The sequence below is a fragment of the Pan paniscus genome, chromosome 6, assembly GCF_029289425.2.
Source record: "Pan paniscus chromosome 6, NHGRI_mPanPan1-v2.0_pri, whole genome shotgun sequence".
NCBI lineage: Eukaryota > Metazoa > Chordata > Mammalia > Primates > Hominidae > Pan > Pan paniscus.
Window position 1 is genome coordinate 7,911,112 of NC_073255.2, and position 19,880 is coordinate 7,930,991.

Consider the following 19,880-nt stretch of genomic DNA (forward strand, 5'->3'; position numbering starts at 1 on the left):
ACACCATAGACACACCTACAACAATGGCTCATTCTGACAATATGACCACGTGATCATTTGCATTCACAAAGGAAAATGTACTTGCTTTTATTATTTTCAAGAAGTGGACAGCCTAAGAATTTTATTCAATGAATTATTTATTGACTAGGTGGCAGGCACTGCTGGTGTCTCTCCACACGACCCCCGACTTCCTGCTAACAGAATCCTTTTTTTTTTTTTTCCCAAAAGCCAGGCAGTCTGATGCTTCAGGGAGGCTGAATATCTTTTGAGCTGCAAAGAGTGGCCTTTGTTTGGTCTCTACCAGTAGTGTAGAAACAAGCAGGTGAAGTGCTTTTGGCCATGCAACCTGCAGGAACATGCACTGGGGGCGGTTCTGGAGGTTTTCCTTGATCTTTAACAGGGACACCTTGTCCTTGGGCTTTTGGCTGTGAGTATGTAAAGGTAGATGTGATGGTTTGGGTCACTGCACCTCAGCCTGTATCCCTCAGGTGACATCAAGGTCCGAGGGTCTTTCCAGCTCTCCGCTCTGCCATCCTGAGGCTCAGGATGGCAGAGCGGAGAGCTGGAAAGACCCTCGGACCTTGATGTCACCTCCTGGGCACTGAATTAACCAGCACTGGGTCCCTCCCACCTCTGGACTCCTATAAGATATAAATGCTCTTTGTCCCAAGCCTTGTGAAGTTGGGTCTACTGTGATTTGCAGCCCAAAGCCTCCTAACTAATAAAGACATCTACTTAGTACAAAGACTTGCCCAGCACCATGAATGCACAAGAGAGCTGAAAGGCAGGTGTTAAGAAGCTTATACCTTTTGCGGGGTCAGAAGGCACATGCCTAGGAATTAAACAGCAGCTCAAGGCAAGAAGACAGGCAGGTCTGGATAGACCAACCAGCATTTCTTACCAGCTTTCATGAGCAAGGAGGTTGTAGTTGGCACATGCCAACCACGTGTTACAAGAGTGCTCAGTGACATAGAAAGCCTTCCTCCCGGGACCCCGGGTGACCCGGTGCAGCCACCTCAGCGGCCTGTCAGCTAAGCAGGAAATAACTAGGGCCAAATCTTCTTTCCAGAGCAGAGATGAAAGGGACCCTCCTACCTCACTGTAGCTCTCTGCAGCCTTGAGCTCCCAGGCTCCAGCAATCCTCCCACCTCAGCCTCCTAAGTAGCTGGGAATATAGGCGCACACCACCATGCCCGGCCAAGGGACCCTTCTACCTCAGATGCAGTGAAATCACAGACCCTGGATCTCGTTGAAACCTGTCCCATCGTTAATGCCCCTGTGCAGCACAGTTGCTTAGCAACCAGGGGTGAAGTTGAACTTGGGAAAGTGGACCAGTTTGTGAGTGCCTGGACTGAAAGGGCCTCTTCAACCTCAGCCGACTTGAGTGAGAACTGGCTCTGTGCTGAGCACTGTGCTGGGAACAGAGGGTGCAAAGACGTTTTGCACACAGCCCCTGGGTTGCAAGCTGCTCAGAGGTTGGTGGTAAGTGTCAGCCGCCCACACAAGCCCCGGTGGGAGGAACAGCATCCTCTGGAACCCTGCAGAGAGGGCAGCCACACGCCCTGCTGGCAGAACAGGAAGTGCTTCCCCTCTGGGCTGCCCGCGTGCCAGGCACCGTGCCTGACCCTTTATAGAAATTATCTCATTTGGCTGGGCATGGTGATTACACCTGTAATCCCAGCACTTTGGGAGGCCGAGGTGGGCAGATCACTTGAGGTCAGGAGTTCGAGACCAGGCTGGCTAACATAGCGAAACCCCATCTCTACTAAAAATACAAAACATCAGCTGAGCATGGTGGCAGGTGCCTGTAGTCCCAGCTACTCAGGAGGCAGAGGCAAGAGAATCACTTGAACCCAGGAGGCAGAGTTTGCAGTGAACCCAGATTGTTCCACTGCACTCCAGCCCTGGCAACAGAGCAAGACTCTGTCTCCAAAAAAAAAAAAAAAGAAATCATCTCATTTAACGACCACAGCGGCTCTGAGAGATGGATGTGCTCACCCTTGTTTTGTAGACAAGGAAACCAAGAACCAGAGAGCCCTAGCAACTTGCTGAGGGTCACATAGCAAATCTAACTGGGGTTCCAGCCCAGGCCTCCTTCATGTGAAGACCTCCCTGAGGTTCCCCTCCTTAGAGAGCTGGGAGCATTTTGAGTGGGAGTTTGCTAGGCAGAGGGACAGGCAAGATAAAGCAGCCTGGTGAAGGGTGAGTTCATATCACAAAGAGCCGGAGCCATGATCTGGGGGCATCTGTTCTCACTGGAGTGACAGAGTAAGGACGCTATTGCACCTCTGTCCCCAGCAGGGGCTCACCTGCAGACATTTGTTACTGTATGAAAAAAACCTGCAAGGGCTGGAAAACAAGTTGGTTTCACCTAGTAGGGTTGAACATGCAGAACATACATGCCAGGAGTCCCTTCTAGATATCATCCCTAGAGAAATCCTACCCGTGTGCATCCAGAGACCTGTGCAAGAATGTTCAACAGCAGCACCGTGTATCCAAAACCAGAAACTGCACACAGACATCGTCCAACAGCGTGGATAAATACACTGTGTATTCAACGCTGGCGCGCTCCCCAGCAGTGAACATGGAAAGAAATATGACCATGTGCATAAACACAGGTGGACCTCAGGAACATGATGCTGAGTGAAAAAGCAAGCCACAGAAGATGCATGGTATAAAACTGTCTATAAGTACTTCAAAAACAGGCTGGGCACAGTGGCTCATGCCTATAATCTCAGCACTTTGGGAGGCCCAGGTGGGAGGATTGCTTGAGGCCAGAAGTTTGAGACCAGCCTGGAAAACACAGCGAGACACCATCTCTACAAAAAATAAAAACAAAGTAGCTGGGCATGGTGGTACATGCCTGTAGTCCCAGCTGCTTGGGAGGTGGGAGGATCACTTGAGCCTAGGAGATCAAGGCTGCAATGAACTACGATCACACCACTACATTTCAGGCTGGGAAAAAGTGAGACTCTGTCTCTAAAAAATTAAAAAAATATATACATATATATAAAACAAGGCTGAGTGAGATGGCTCATGCCTGAAATCCCAGCACTTTGGGAGGCCGAGACGGGAGACTGGGAGTTTGAGGCCAGCCTGGACGATATAGCAAGACCCCATCTCTACAAAAAAATTAAAACTTAGCTGGGCGTGGGGTTGCGTGCTTGTAGTCCCAGCTACCCAGAAGGCTGAGATGGAAGGATTGCTTAAGCCAGGAGGTCGAGGCTGCAGGGAGCCTCATACCACTGTACTCCAGCCTGGGAGACAGAGCAAAACCCTGTCTTAAAAATAATTTTTTTTTTAAACATACAAAACAAAACCCTACTGTTAAGGATATACGGCAAAACTATACCAAGAAACAAGGGGACTGATAAAAATCAGAATGGTGGCTTCCCCTGGGGAGGGGCAGCCAGACAGATGTGACCTCGGAAGGTCCCCTGGGGACATTGGTGACACAAGGAATTATGTTATGCTTCAACTGGGGACATGAGTGTCTGTTTCATTGTTCTCTGCCTCATAGATACACATTATATATACATATTTATATGTATGAAATATTTCATGGAAAAAATCTATGGAGAGTGTAGCTAGCCTCAAAAGAAAAAAAATGTCTCAGACACAATTCGAAATGTATTTTCCCTTCTAACACTTCCCTCTAACTCAGCATGACTCAGCCTCATCACCGGGGATGAACCCAGTGGCTCTGTCAAGCTCTGGGCAGTTTCTTTGAAGGCAGTTTTCTCAGAAATGTACCCAGAGGCCCCAAGGCTCTGAACTTTAACAGCATGGCAGGTTGGATGGCCCGTCCCTACCTAAGTCTTAGCTGGAGCTTGTCGCAACTCGCAACTCGAACCCAACCTTGGGCAGGGTTTGACTTCCAGTGTGAGACAGGTCCTAGGCCACACCAATCTCTTTGCAAATGGCTGAAAAGCAAGTGCCAGGCCCCCAGACTAGGCTCCACAGGAAGGGCTGTGTTGCTCACCTTCCCTGGGAAGCAAAGGACCAGGAGGTGACCCACCTGAGGACGAATTCCATGAGAGTTGCTGGCCTCATGTCCTGACTTACTCATTCAAGACCTCTACTGTGGCTTCCTCTTGCTGTTATGATAAAGTTCCAATCTTTTTTTTTTTTTTTTTTTTGAGATAGGGTCCTGCGCTGTTGCCCAGGCTGGAGTGCAGTGGCGTGATCTCAGCTCACAGCAGCCTCTGCCTCCTGAGCTCAAGTAATCCTCCTGCCTCCACCTACTGAGTAGCTGGGACCACAGGCAAACACCACCGTGGCCAGCTAATATTTTAAAAATTATTTTTGTAGAGATGGGGTCTTGCTATGTTGCCCAGGCTGGTCTCAAACTCCTGGGCTCGAGTGATCTTCCCACCTTGGACTCCCAAAGTGCTGGGATGACAGGCATGACCACCATGCCAAGCCATGTTCAACTTTTTTTTTTTTTTTTTTTTTTTGAGTCTTGCTCTTTCACCCAGGCTGGAGTGCAGTGGCACCATCTGGGCTCACTGCAGCCTCGGCCTCCTGGGTCCAAGGATTCTCCTGCCTCAGCCTCCTGAGTAGCTGGGGTTACAGATGCCCACCACCATGCCTGGCTAATTTTTGTATTTTTTGTAGAGACGGGGTTTCACCATGTTGGCCAGGCTGGTCTTGAACTCTTGACCTCAGATGATCCACTTGCCTTGGTCTCCCAAAGTACTGGGATTTACAGGTGTAAGCCATTGTGCCTGGCCCATGTTCAGCATCTTGATCTTGATCTTCAGGCCCTGCAAGGTTTGCTTTCTGCCAGCCCCTCAGTCTCATCACAACTACATCCCCGGCCTGCCAGCCTTTTCTCTGATGGTCTCCCAAGCTCCGGCTAGTGTCACAGCCTGATCTCTGCCCTTCTCTCCCTTCACTACTCCCGCCCCTCCGCCAAGTCTCAGGTCACCCTCACTTGCGTTTTTTCCAATATAAAGGAACGGCCAGGCACAGTGTCTCCTGCCTGTAATCAGTGCTTTGGGAGGCAGAGACAGGGAGATCGCTTGAGGCCAGGAGTTTGAGACCAGTCTGGGCAACAGAGCAAGGCCCTGTCTCTACAAAAAATTTAAAAAATTCACCAGATTTGGTTGTGTGTGCCTGTGGTCCCAGCTACTTGGGAGGCTAAAATGGGAGGATCACTTGAGCCAAGGAGGTGGAGGGCTGCAGTATGTTATGATCACGTCACTGCACTCCAGCCGCAGTGATAGAACAAGACCCTGTCTCTCCATAGTATATAGAGAGGTATAGAGGGGATAACAGATGCCGAGTACCTGGCATGGAGGGGTGCTCACACACAGGGGCTGCTATCCCGCCATTGGGGTGTGACTTCTACACTTTCCGGCTGGATCTTGTCGTCCCTTGAGCCAGGCTCCCGTTGCATCTGGACTTGCAGTGCTTGGGATCTGAAAAGGAAGAGATAATCAGCCTTGGAGCAGGAGGCGGAGGATGGAGAGAAAGGGAATCGTTCTGGGATTGAAGGGATGTTCTGCTTTGGAAGAAAAGGCCAGGAAGTCCTGAGGGGCGTGTCACCCTCGATGACACTGGCAGAGTGGACCACACCAGGGGCTGCAGGGGGAGAAGGGCTTCTGTTCCACCCCGGGGAGTGGACAGCCTGGGAGGCCACTGACACAGGTCCTGACACCCCTGGAGATGGGGAGGAGGGAAGATGGCAGCCTTAGGCATGCTCGTGGCCAGTGTGGAAGATCTTTGATGGAAGAGGCTTTGATGGAAACCTCTGCAGACTGGAGCCGCTCTAATCAGCTGCTAATTCATTAGGTCAAAAGCAGCAAACCCCGTTCCCAAACCCCAAAGAGTTCCCGTCACTATGAATTATGTCTTTAGCCTCCAGCCTGCCATGGGTTTGGGCAGGAACACGCGGTAGCCCATACACGCTGTAATTTCCCAAGGGCAGTGTTCCTTATGGTGACTGACGAGGCCACCGCTAATGCCCCACTCAGCCATCCAGGAGCCCAGCTGGGGGTTTGGGTTTTTTGGGGAAGGGTCAGTTCTCCTTCTGGAGAAAGGAGGCCAGGATCTCACTCTGGTGCCCAGGCTGGAGTGCAGTGGGACAATCATGGTAAGAGGGAAAGGTGGGGTTCAAACCCTTGTACGGTGGAAAGAGCCTTATGCCTGTCCCCAAAGCTGCTTGGAACCTGGTGGGGGGCAGGCTTTAGGCAGCTGCTCTAGGACAGCTCCATTCAGGAGTGACAGGGACCCTGGGCCGCTGATGTTTAATCAAGGACTTCCTTGGTTTTGGCTTTGAAGACTAACCACAGGTGACATGAGATCTCCCGGGGCTGACAGAAGCTGTTCCTGTCGGGCATCGGCTGGGCTTGGAGTGAACTGTCAGAGGCCCTCAGCCCCGGGGAGGTGGTGGCGACAGGCATCTCTGGAGGACACCATCTCCCTGGTCTCCTCACGGCCTCCCTGCTCTGTGGCTGGGACAGGGCCAGGGGTTGGGGCTGGGTGGGGAAGGGAATCAGAGAACCAAAGGCCTCTGCAAAGGCAGCAGAGCAGTCCACAGGCCAGTCAGCAAACACAAAGGGAAATGACACTGTCTGCCTTTCTTAAAAAAGAGAATGTGTTTATCATCAGAAAAAAAAAAGGCTTTAAAAAATTGTAAGGAAGGCTTTAATTGTGGCCAGGCATGGTGGCTCATGCCTGTAATCCCAGCACTTTGAAAAGCTGAAGTGGGAGGATTGCTTGAGGTCAGGAGTTCAAGACCAGCTTGGGGGAACATAGCGAGACCCTATCTCCACACACACACAAAAATTATCTGGCCTGTACACCTACAGTCTCAGCTACTCAAGAGGCTGAGGTGGGAACATTGCTTGAGCCCAGGAGGTTGAGGCTGCAGTGAGCCATGATTGCGCCACTGTACTCCAGCTGGGGTGACAGAGCAAGACCCTGTCTCAAAGAGAAAAAAAAGAAAGGTTTTAATTACAAGAAAGGAGAAACAAGGCTGGGTGCTGTGGCTCACGCCTGTAATCCCAGCAGTTTGGGAGGCCGAGGTGGGCAGATCAGCTGAGGTCGGGAGTTTGAGACCAGCCTGACCAACATGGTGAAGCTCCGTCTCTACTAAAAATACAGAAATTAGCTGGGCGTGGCGCATGCCTGTTGTCCCAGCTACTTGGGAGGTTAAGGCAGGAGAATCGCTTGAGCTGGGGGCAGAGGTTGCAGTGAGCCGAGATCGCACAGTCGCATTCCAGCCTGGGCTGCAAGAGTGAAACTCTGTCTCAAAAAAAAAAAAAAAAAAAAAAAAAGGAGAAACAGGCTTGAACAACTACCCTTGCTGTTCTACCCCTACCCCCTACCCACTATGTCAACGTAGGTTGGGAAAACTGAGGCACAAGAAAACCAGTACTGAGGCTGGGCTGTTTCTGACTTTAGAATTTTGATGACAGCATTTGGGAACTTGGTCCTCAGGTCAGGGAAGATTTCTAGGATTAAAAGTCAGTCTCTTGACCACTTGCAAGACCGGCTCATAGGTGTAACATGCAACTGACAAAACACCATCCCTCGTGCTTACAGACTATCCGGTGTGTGCCAGACACTTTGTTAGGCGTCACTGATGAACCTCCAGAACACTTTGAGATAGGTGGTATCATCATCACCACCACCACCACCACCTTACAACCAAGAACACAAAAGCTTAGAGAGGGCTGGGCATGGTGGCTCACGCCTATAATCCCAGCACTTTGGGAGGCTGACGCGGGTGGATCATGAGGTCAGGAGATCGAGACCAACCTATCCTGGCTAACATGGTGAAACCCCGTCTCTACTAAAAATGCAAAAAAATTAGCCGGGTATGGTGGTGGGCGCCTGTAATCCCAGCACTTTGGGAAGCCGAGGCGGGAGGATCACAAGGTCAGGAAATAGAGACAGTCCTGGCTAATATGGTGAAAGCCTGTCTCTACTGAAAATACGAAAAATTAGCCAGGCATGGTGGTGGGTGCCCGTAGTCCCAGCTACTCGAGTGGCTGAGGCAGGAGAATGGTGGGAACCCGGGAGGCGGAGCTTTCAGTGAGTCGAGATCGCGCCACTGCACTCCAGCCTGGGCAACAGAGCAAGACTCCGTCTCAAAACAAACAAACAAACAACTGTTGCTTCTCAAAAGAGGAATCAATTGCTTAATGCACTGTAGATTCCTCATGGTGGTGTTTTCCAAGTACAATCAATGCCCATTCACCCCACAATGAAGCCTGCTAGTTGACAAACGAAATGTTAGTTTTTCTTTTTTTTCCTTTTTTTTGAGATGGAGTGTTGCTCTCGTTGCCCAGGCTGGAGTGCAGTGGCGTGATCTCTGCTCACTGCAACCTCTGCCTCCTGGGTTGAAGTGATTCTCCTGCCTCAGCCTCCTGAGTAACTGGGATTACAGGCATGCGCCACCATGCCCGGCTAATTTTTGTATTTTTAGTAGAGATGGGGTTTTACCATGTTGGCCAGGCTGGTCTCGAACTCCTGACCTCAGGTGATCCAACAGCCTTGGCCTCCCAAAATGCTGGGATTACAGGTGTGAACCACCGTGCCTGGCTGGGAAATGCTGGGGTTTTTGTTGCCTCTCACTTAAGAATAAACAGAGGCAAGGATCACTTGATGGTTGAGGAAAGTCTCCACATGAAAGGCAGAGATCAAAAGGGTCACACAGACACAAGGAACCTGATAGGAGCAGACAATGCACAGAATAAGAGAAAATTTTAAAAAACATAACCTGGCCGGTGCAGTGGCTCACACCCCTAATCCCAGTACTTTGGGAAGCTGAGGTGGGAGGATTGCTTGAGCCCAGGGATTTGAGGCCAGTTTGAACAATATAGTGAGACACTGTCTCCACAAAAAATCAAAAAATTAGCTGGGCATGGTGATATGTACCTGTAGTCTTGGCTACACAGGAGGGTGAGTCAGGAGGATTGCTCGACCCCAGGAGATTGAGGCTGCAGTGAGCCATGTTTGCACCACTGCATTCCAGCCTGAGCAACACAGCGATACCCTGTCTCAAAAGAAACCCCCAAAACATAACCTGATAATTAAGAATCATTTAGAGATGAGATGAAGCATTGCATCCATAAAGCAATGGTAGGGTGCTAAGAAGAGGAACAATCAAAGAACAAGAAGTTCTTGGCAATTAAAGATAAGGCAGCAGAAATTTAAAATCAATAGAAGGCTTGGAAGATAAAGTTGAGGAAATTTCCTGAAAAGTTAAATAAAAAATTAAAGAGAAGGAAGATAAGAGGGGAGGGAATGAGATCAATTTAGAAGGTCTAATATCCAATAAATAGAAATCCTAAAAAGAGATGACAAAGACTGTGTCTTCTTGTTATATATCTTCTGGGGATAGACTATAAATCAAGGGATGAAATTATCAGAGAAATAACGTTAGAGAAGTCTCTGAGTGTAAAAACATGAGACTTCAGACTTAATAGGCTCTTTGAATATTAGTACAATCAGTTGAAAAGAACCTTCTCAGTGCACATTGTTGCAAAAATTCTGGCCACCAGGGAATAAGAAACGACCCTAGAAGTTTCCAGAGAGAAAACCTCAGGTCACATGAAGAAGAATGGAAGCAAATATACCATCAAACTCCTCAATACAAATACTGGAAGCTCGGAGAAAATGAGGCAATGCCTTCACATTTTTGATGGAAAATTCTTTTTTACCTGGGATCCTATATCCACCCAAACTATTATGTGTGAAAATAGAATAAAATTATTTTCAGAAAAGCAGGAACTCCAAATATTTGCTCCTAGGCACCTTTTCATTGGAAGCTACTGGAGGATATGATGCAGCAAAATGAGGAAGTAAACAATAAAGAGGAAGGTATGGAGCTCACAAAGCAAGGAATCTACTTGGGGAAGCAGCAAGGAAAGTCCCAGGGTGAAAGCAAAGCGGCCAGGAGCAATTGGCCAAGATTGCAACAGGATCATGGAGTGTCCACAAGGGAGAGGTTGCCAGGGGAAAAACAGAATGATTTTCTGATACATTTGATAATTCAGGAAATCATATTGTTAGGCGAATGACAGATCTGAGAGTCAGATGGGGAAACAATGAAGAATAAGTACATTTAAAAGAAACCCTGTGCAAAAGCAAAGGAAAAAAAAAGAGGCAATATTAACTCCAGGAAAAAACAAAAGTGCAGACAAGAAAGAAAATCAGAGCACACAACTTGCCTTAACATGAACAATATTTACCTCGTTATAATAATATAACCGCCACAGATGAATCAACACAACAGATTGTGGCCTAATATAATGAGAAAATGGAGGAAGGGGAAGTGCTTTGAATGGGTTATTAGTAAAAGAGAGCTAAATTCTCATCTATCTAACAATATGTCAGTTGATAATGTCTTAAAACTAACATATCAACAAATAGCAAGGCAAACATTATTTAGACCTAGTGAAAAAGAACAGAAGAAATAACAGAAGAAAACAAGGTGAAAAAGAGGTTTTTTTGTTTTGTTTTTTGTTTTTAGGTGGAGTCTCACTCTGTCACCCAGGATGGAGTGCAGTGGCACGATTTCGGCTCACTGCAACCTCCACCTCCCAGGTTCATGTGATTCTCCTGCCTCAGCCTCCCAAGTAGCTGGGATTATAGGTATGCTCTATGTCTGGCTAATTTTTGTATATTTAGTAGAGACGGGGTTTCACCATGTTGGCCAGGCTGGTCTCAAACTCCTGATCTTAAGTGATCCACCTGCCTGGGCCTCCCAAAGTGCTGGGACTATAGGCATGAGCCACTGTGCTTGGCCTGAAGAAGAGTTTGAGGTGATTGCCTCTGGGGATCAGGACTAGGGGATGATGATGGCTGGGTTGGGGAGTGATGTTTTTCTTACATGCCTATTTTACTTTCTTATTTTCAATTTTTTAATTAAAAATATAATAGAGATGGGGTTTTGTCATATTGCCCAGGCTGGTCTTGAATTCCTGGACTCAAGTGATCCACCCACCTTGGCCTCCCAAAGTGCTGGAATTACGGACGTAGCCACCATGCCTGGTGTATTTTGCTCCTTTGCATGACTCATGTATGACTTCGATAAAAAATAAAACTAACTAAAAAAAACACATGTCAGTCATTGGAAATATGGATAATGCATTTAAGTATGAAGAACAAAATAGTTATCTTCAGTCTTTGCACACACACCACGTTCCATCTTTTGCAATGCTTGTGAGTCAGCTCACCCCTTCCTAAACTGAAACTGCTGACTGTGTATCTGGCTCTTCATGGATATCACCTTGATTAATCTTCACAGAAGCTCAATTAGGTGGCTTTATTACTCCCATTTTATGGATGAGAAGGTAGGATCTGAGAGTTCAATAACAGAGTGAGATCTCACAGCTAATAAGTGGAAGAGCAGAGATTCCTACTGAGCCTCCCTGAACTCCACATCATCTGAGCTTAATTAAACTAGCAATCATCCCAGCTAATGTTTATTTAGCATAGCATCTAATCGAACCAATTATATTCTTTTCTTCCTGAGCTCCAAATCTTCCTCTTTATTACTGTGTGTGTGTGTGTCTGTGTGTAGAGACAGGGCCTCACTATGCTCTGGAATTATAGATGTGAGCCACCGTGCCCAGCCTCTTTATTAATTTAAGCCCTCATTTTGCCGGAATGTATACTCGAATAGCTGCCTCTGAAAAGGCATATGGAATTGCTATTTGCCAGATATCATGCTAAATGTTCTATGTCGATTATCTCATTTAATACACAAAACAACCCTATGAGGTAGATACTCCTACGCTCCTTATTTTATAGAAGAGGAAACTGAGGCACTCAAAGAGAGTTCCAGCAATTTGCCACATGTCTGTCTCATCTCTGTATCCCCAGGAGAAATTAGCATGGAGCTATATTCTTAGTAGGTGTTCAATATATACATTAGTTGAGTGGATAAATACAAATAAATATCAAATCTTGAATAAAATAAACATTAAGTTTCCCATTGCTTCAAACCCAGGGAGCCCTCTGGAAATGAGCTGTCTTTAGGGGGGGCAGACACCTCTTTTTTCCAAGAGCTGCCCCAGTGCAAAAGCTCTGGAAATAGGAGGAGATAAACAGTTAGATGAATGCATCTCTGGTTAATTGATTTGCCTGCATGATTGGAGTGAATGGCTTAATATGCAGGGTTTAATTATTCCAATGAAACCTCCACTTAATTGAAAGGGCTTCTAGCAGAAAAAAGGGAAAGAGATTATTTAAAAGGATGATCTACTGCCCATGAGAAAGGACTGAAGAGACATGGATACATGCCCGGACTCCAGCTATACTCAGTGTTTACAGCCCTGAAATGAAAGCTTGATGGAAAAGAGCCAGAATCATCCCTTCATGTACCACCTGCCCCATCCCCTGCATTCCTACAAAGAGGGCACTTGCAGAAGCAGCTAGAAAATTCCCCCTGCAAGACTATTCCCTGGTATCCCAGTTAACTTTTTAACCTCTGTCTATCTCAGCTCATTCAACCAAAATCCTGAGATGATAATATTTCCCATCAATTAACATGCGTTGAGCAATCAGCAGAGCTTCACTGATACATATTTTGAAAGTAGCAATTATCATTTTAAATTTGCAGTGGTGTGGCAGACATTGCCAGCTGCTGGCCCAATAGCCATTCTCTCTTAGTTATTAAGAGATCACCAGTTTTGTTTGGGAACATTACTGTGCCCAACCAAAAACCTGTTATTTCCAGCATCCCTTGCAGCTAGGTGGCTATTTGACACCACTCTGGCCAGGGAGATGTAGGTGGAAGTTTCTGGATGAGACATATGGGAAGGCTCTTTAAAAGGAGGCAGATTTCAGATGAGAAGAGCCCTTTACTTGTCCTTCTCTTCCTACCTGGAATGTGGGTGTGATGCCTGGAGGCATAGCAGCTATTTTGTGACAGTGAAGACTAGGCCAGGCTCTAAGGATGACTGATTAGGATGCTATGAGAACCTCAGGTCATTGATGACAACCCTGGACAGCTAACCTTTGAATTCTTGGTCCATGAGAAGAGTAAAACCCCTAGTAGGCAGAAAATCTGATTCTGTTTCTATTATTTGCAGCTGCAAACAGTCCTAACAGACACAAGTGCCACATACAACGCACACTTTCTAAGTTATATTGGTCCTGGCCACAGACCCCTGATCCCTGAAATCAGAGCAACCCGCTTATCGATCTATTCCTTCCCATTCTTTTTTCCTAGAGACAAAACCAAAGTTGGCAAGTGGTCAATAAGAACTAAGTATTTAATACTATCCGTGTCTAAAGTGCTGCGGCGGACAGAAACAAATGGTGCAGCTCTGAGGGGTGAGCAGTACCATGAGGAGATAAGGATCGCCCAGGAAATTGTAACTCACGGACGACACCCTCAGCCATTGGTTTAACCATTCCCAGCTTTCAGTGTGTAGGCAGGATGATTTATCTCACCTGCCTTCTGTGGCCCTGCTTTGTATCCCCAGCATGCCCCTCACTGTGCAGTCAATGCTGTCACTTCTCCAGCCTCTGCCTTATCCCCTGGGCTGCATCTCCCCTTGCATCAGCTCTCACTCTTCCATAGGCACCCAACCTCCTCCCCATGTCACATTACAGCCGAGCTTCCCGGCCACCATCCCCGGCAAGGCCTAGTCCCTTGGTCCAGAGCACTGCCCGCCACCCCAAGCATCCACTCAGGCACCAGGCTGCCTCTAATATTCATACCTGAAGCTCCCCAAGAGGCAACATCATTTTTAGCTGACTCAGGCAAAGGGCCAATGGCTCCTGAAGATAAAAATGTCTCATCTTGATTCCTTTTTAGGAAAGGCGAGAGCATCAGTAGGAAGTTAGGAGGGGCTGGTGTGCCCTGAACCCAGAGACCAAGGGCACCACCACATATCATCCCCCAGCCCCCCGGAATATATCCACACTTATTCTGCAGTGGCTTCAGATTTGTACCAAGACGATGAAGTGTGGAAAGGCACGCACCCCTAGTATTCCCAAAGGACACTGCTTCCTGGGTCTCCTTTTTTCTAACGCCACCGCAGAAAAGCTTTTGATAGAAGCCCAATTAGGAGTGACAGATTTAAATTGTTCTGAAATGCACATCAATTCATCATGTCCACTTTTTATGAGCATTGGCCCCACCTGGATTTCAGGTCCGTGCACAGGGCTGATTGACAGCTCTGATGGCGACCAGGAGCCATGATGGGACCACTCAGCCAGACCCAAATCCCAGACTGAGGTCACCCTTTCAGACTCCTGTCAAGTCAGACTTGCTACAGGACTGGCTAGGGGGAAACCCTGGCCTTGATAACGAAATACTCTTCTCTCCTGCTGTTGCCTCTGAAGCCTGGTAAGCAAATCCACCTTCCCCACAGGAGACTGATAAGCAGTTGCGACCACCAGCTGATTCCAATTCAAGACCTCGCTGTGCTTTCAAAGATGGGCTCTTGGCTTCACCTGTGCACTGGATGGAATTTGTTTCATTGCTGTGTTCTTCAGTGTCCTGGCTGGCATTTTATTGCCTGGGTTGGAAGCAACTTGGGGAGCCCATTGTCCCTCTTTGAGTTCTCCATGTCAGTGTCGTGATTTGCTTGGGCCACGCTATCCGGTATGGAGTGGGTTTTTAATAATTATTTGCCGAATTGAGTGCTCTGATGTTTTATGATAAAAACATTCTGTTGTCACAGAATTACATTCAGTGTCAGTCCACCAAGGAGAATGCAGTGAGCTTAAGTGCTGTGACGGGCCCGGGACGGCTACTCTGCAGTTTTGTCTGACTGCTCCAGTGGAGTGAGGACCCTTCCTTCATGCCACCTGTGCACTGGGCACAGAACAAATTTTTGTACCACTTCTTTTTTAAATTAAAAATTTTTTTTTACAGATGGGGTCTTGCTCTGTCATCCAGGCTGGAGTGCAGTGGCATGATCATAGCTCACTGCAGCCTCCAACTCCTGGGCTCAAGTGATCCTCCCATCACAGCCTCCCAGAGCACTGGTATTACAGGGGCACACCACCACCCCTGGATAACGTTGTTTTTTAAGAGATGGGGGGGGGGTCTTGCTATGTTGCCCAGGCTGGTCTTGAACTCTTGGCTTCAAGGGATCCTCTTGCCTTGGCCTCCCAAAGTGCTGGGATTTCAGGCATGAGGCAGCCTGCTGGGCCCAGTTTCTGCCTCTTACCCTCTTTTGCCATTGCTGGTTCGTACACCTGTCGTGAATTCCTTGGAGGAGCCTCACATGTACCCATCGGTGCCTTTCCAGCACAGCACCTGGACCTCCTTTGTAGAGTGACTGAATAAACAAGTCTCCTGTAGCGTGTAGCCTGGAGACTTGACACGAAAGCAACAGCAAAGTGGGATACAGAGCCTGTGTTTTTGTGCATACATTAAATTCGGGAGGAGGAGAGGTGGGAGGAAATTGTGTTACTCTTTGGTTTTGGGAAGTTGAGAGACAGTTTGGAAGGTGCAAAATCAGACATGGGACAGGCACTGCCGGAGACTTGGGCATTAGCAAGCAAAATCCTGCCCCTGGGAGCCCTCGGGGCTGGCATGTGAATGTGTGGGGTGGGCCCAGCAGCCCCGAGAATCTTCTCAGTGAGAGAGTTGGGCCCTTGAGTTTTGTAGAAAAGGTCACCAGTATCATCAAATGAGTCCCACTCGGAGAGTGGCCAAGAACCAGAGGTGGAAGAGCCTGTGGGAGCCACAATCAGACCTTAAATCTTCCTCATTATCTTCTTCTCATCTCACTCGGCTGCCACTAGAACCCCCAAGGAGCCCGCGACAGGGTTAGTCCAGGCCAGGCCAGATGCCTTTGGAGTCAACCCCGGGAAAGTCTGCAAAGCGTGGTAATGAGGATATTCCAGACAGACTGCGGGGACGGGGGTCCCACTCACTCACTTGCACATTCACTCACTTGCGCATTCACTCCCACTCACTCGTTCACTCATTCACTCATTTACTCACTCATCCACTCACTCATTCATTTACTCACTCATCCACTCGCTCACTCTCTCATGCACTAACTCATTTACTCACTCATCCACTCATTCACTCACTCATTCACTCACTCATTCACTCACTCATTTACTCACTCATCCACTCATTCACTCACTCATTCACTCACTCATTTACTCGCTCATCTACTCATTCATTCACTCACACATCCATTCACTCATTCATCCATTCACTCACTGACTCACTCATCCATTCACTCACTCACTCACTCATTCAATCATTCATCCATTCACTCATTCACTCACTCATCCATTCACTCATTCACTCACTCATCCATTCACTGACTGACTCATTCATCCATTCACTCACTCATTCACTCACTCATCCATTCACTCACTGACTCACTCATCCATTCACTCATTCACTCACTCACTCATTCACTCATTCATTTACTCACTCATCCACTCACTCATTCATTTACTCACTCATCCACTCGCTCACTCTCCCATGCACTCACTCATTCACCCACTCATTCATCCACTTACACATCCACTCGCTCGCACATTCACTCACTCATTCACTCACTCATCCACTCATTCACTCACTCACTCATTCACTCATTTACTCGCTCATCCACTCATTCATTCACTCACACATCCATTCACTCATTCATCCATTCACTCACTGACTCACTCATCCATTCACTCACTCACTCACTCAATCACTCTTCCATTCACTCACTCACTCTTCCACTCACTCACGCATCTACTCACTTATCCACTGACTCACTCATGCATTCACTCACTTATTCACTCACTCATCCATTAACTCATTCACTCACTCATCCACTCATCCATTCACTCACTCATTCATTCACTCACTCATCCACTCACTCAGCCATTCACTCATTCACTCACTCACTCATCCACTCATTCATCTATTCACTCACTCATTCATTCACTCACTCATCCACTTATTCACTCATGCATTCACTCATCCATTCACTCATTCACTCACTCATCCATTCACTCATTCACTCACTCATCCACTCATCCACTCACTCATTCACTCATCCATTCACTCACGCATCTACTCACTTATCCACTGACTCACTCATGCAATCACTCACTTATTCATTCACTCATCCATTAACTCATTCACTCACTCATCCACTCATCCATTCACTCACTCATTCATTCACTCACTCGGCCACTCACCCAGCCATTCACTCATTCACTCACTCACACATCCACTCACTCATCCACTCATTCATCCACTCACTCACTCATTCATTCACTCACTCATCCACTTACTCATGCATTCACTCATCCATTCACTCATCCATTCACTCATTCATTCACTCATTCACTCACTCTCACTCAATCACTCATTCACTCACTCATCCACTCATTCATTCACTCACTCATCCGTTCACTGATTCACTCACTCATGCGCTCACTCACTCATGCATTCACTCATCCATTCACTCACTCATTCATCCCTCACTCATTCACTCATTCACTCATGGATTCACGCATTCATTCTCTCACTCACACATTCACTCACTCATTCATTTATTCACTCAATCATTTACTCACTAATGCACACACTCATTCATTCACTCAATCGCTCATCCGCTCATTCATTCACTCACTCATCTGCTCATTAATTAATTCATTTACTCATTCATTCATGGGCTCACTCACTCACTGACTCACTCATTAGATTCAAAAAGCATTCCTAGATGCAGAAGTCAAAAAAATCGAAGAAACTTTGACTATGAGAAGACGCAGGGAACGAAAAATAAGTAAGAATATGCCACACATGACAAATATGGGAGGTTCAGAGCCAAGAAAAAGAGGCAGGGAAAGAGAAACTCGGAGGAAAGATGGTCAAAAGGGCCCCCAGACTCATTGGAAGAAGAAAGAAGTGGCAAGAAAGATCAGGGCTGAGGAGCAGTGAGAAGGAGATTGGAGGGAAGAAGGAAACCTGGATCCCAGCCCAGTCTGGCCCGTATTTTAAAGTCAAGCATTAGCTCAGAGAATGCAAATCAGAGCTACAGCAGAATGATTTACCAAGGGAATGCAGCGTGATCACTCAGGTCACTACCTGCAGCTCAAATGAAGTTATCTCCAGGGCCCAGAGCTGGCCCTGACTGCATCACAAGCTTCCTTTGAGGAGTCAGCAGGCAGCGGGACACACACCAGGCACCCGTCGCTGCCTTCTGCATTTATAAGACACGCTGGAAATACACTTAGAATAGACGCAGCGATCAATTTAAAATGCATTTCTAGTTGTGGGGCCATCTATTTTATGAAATACCCTGCAAATGGATAAATGCAGCAGTGCTTCGAAACACATTCCCAGGTGTTTGAAAGTAACTTTGCCAACTTTTTCCATTGGCTAGAAGGTCAGTATTTTTTTTGAAATGCAGATTACAGGTTTTCTTCCATGGTGACAGGGATGTGGTGGTGGAGGCTTCTGCCTCTAGCTTTCTAATCCTCCCATTCTTGTCCCAGGATCCACTAAGAGGTGCAGTCAGGGCAAGTCGCCTCAACCACAGCAGAAGAGCCCAAGGAGGGGTCTGTGTGTCTTTCCCTGGAGCTTCACAGGGCTCCCAGCTCTTACTTCTAGAAAGGCCTTCAGGTCTGGTCAACCCAAGGTTCAGGAAGCAGCTTTTTTTTTTGGCCAGGCATGGTGGCTCATGCCTGTAATCCCAGCACTCTGGAAGGCCGAGGCGAGCGGATCACTTGAGGTCAGGAGTTCACGACCAGCCTGGCTAACATGGTGAAACCCCGTTTCTACTAAAAATACGAAATATTAGCTGAGTGTGGTGGTGGGTGCCTGTAATCCCAGCTACGAGGGAGGCTGAGGCAGGAGAATTGCTTGAACCTGGGAGGTGGAGGTTGCAGTGAGCCGAGATTGCACCATTGCACTCCAGCTTGGGCAACAAGAGCAAAACTCCTTTTCAAAAAAAAAAAAAAAAAAAAGACACCTTAAATTTTGTGTGTGTGTGTGACAGGGTCTTACTCTGCCACTCAGGCTGGACTGCAGGGGTGCAATCAGAGCTCACTGCAGCCTTGACTTCCTGGGTCCCAGTGATCCTCCCACCTCAAGCCTCCCCAGGAGCTGGGACTGCAGATGTACACCACCACACCCAGCTACTTTTTAAATTTTTGTATTTTAAAGATGGGGGTCTTACTACATTGTCGAGGTTGGTGTTGAACTCCTGGTCTCAAGCCTCAGCTTTCCCAGATGCTGGGATTGCAGGCATGAGCCACCATGCCCTGCCAGATCTGGGTTTTATTTAGGTCTTGGACTTCCTTATTTTAACCCAAGGTGTTCAAGGCTTGAGGTCAACACTGCATTTTCTCATCTGTCAGGCTCAGTGGGCAGATTTCCAGGCAGCAGAAGAAAAAGAAGTAGGGTGGTTTTTGAGGGCTAGGCTTGAGTGACTTTGTTAAAATAAGAGTCTCTGAGGATGCCTTCTGTTGTAGATTTAGAGAGTTGGGTGGCCAGGGTTCCACGGGCCGGGAACCCACAAATAAGGAAGCCATAACTCCTGCACTCAGGAGGTTAAAATATTGTAAGTTGTACTTGCTGCTGTGAAGTGACATCGTTCCCTCCAAAAAGGGCAGGGGTTGTAGGGGAAAGGATTGCAGGAATTCTAATTAAACAAAAAGTCAAACCAAAAAAAAAACAAAAAACTTTTGCATAAAGAGATAAAAACGGCAGTTCCCCTCTGTGTTCTAATGGGAAGGATGTGGTCCTGCAGTCAGAGAGTCCTGGGTTTAAACTTCAGTTGTGCCATTTGTTGCTGTGTGGCCTTGGGCATGTTGCTTACCCTCTCTGAGCCCCTTTTATTGGATGAGTAGCACTAAAGTCGTTTTTTGTTGTTGTTGTTGTTGTTGTTTTTTTGAGGTGGAGTCTGCTTCTGTTGCCCAGGCTGGAGTGCAGTGGC

At 47.4% G+C, this 19,880-nt stretch overlaps 1 protein-coding gene across 6 annotated transcripts in view; it reads right to left on the reverse strand.

Annotated features, from left to right (window-relative positions):
• Window positions 1–19,880, reverse strand: part of CARD11 (caspase recruitment domain family member 11) — a 138,517-nt gene that overhangs the window by 47,635 nt on the left and 71,002 nt on the right. For all 6 annotated transcript variants that reach the window (XM_003819749.5, XM_034963554.3, XM_055115698.2 and 3 more), the window contains one exon: window positions 5,292–5,423. In XM_003819749.5, the coding sequence (XP_003819797.1) occupies window positions 5,292–5,298 (7 nt within the window). In that variant the 5' untranslated portion in view covers window positions 5,299–5,423. The remainder of the gene's footprint in view (window positions 1–5,291; window positions 5,424–19,880) is intronic.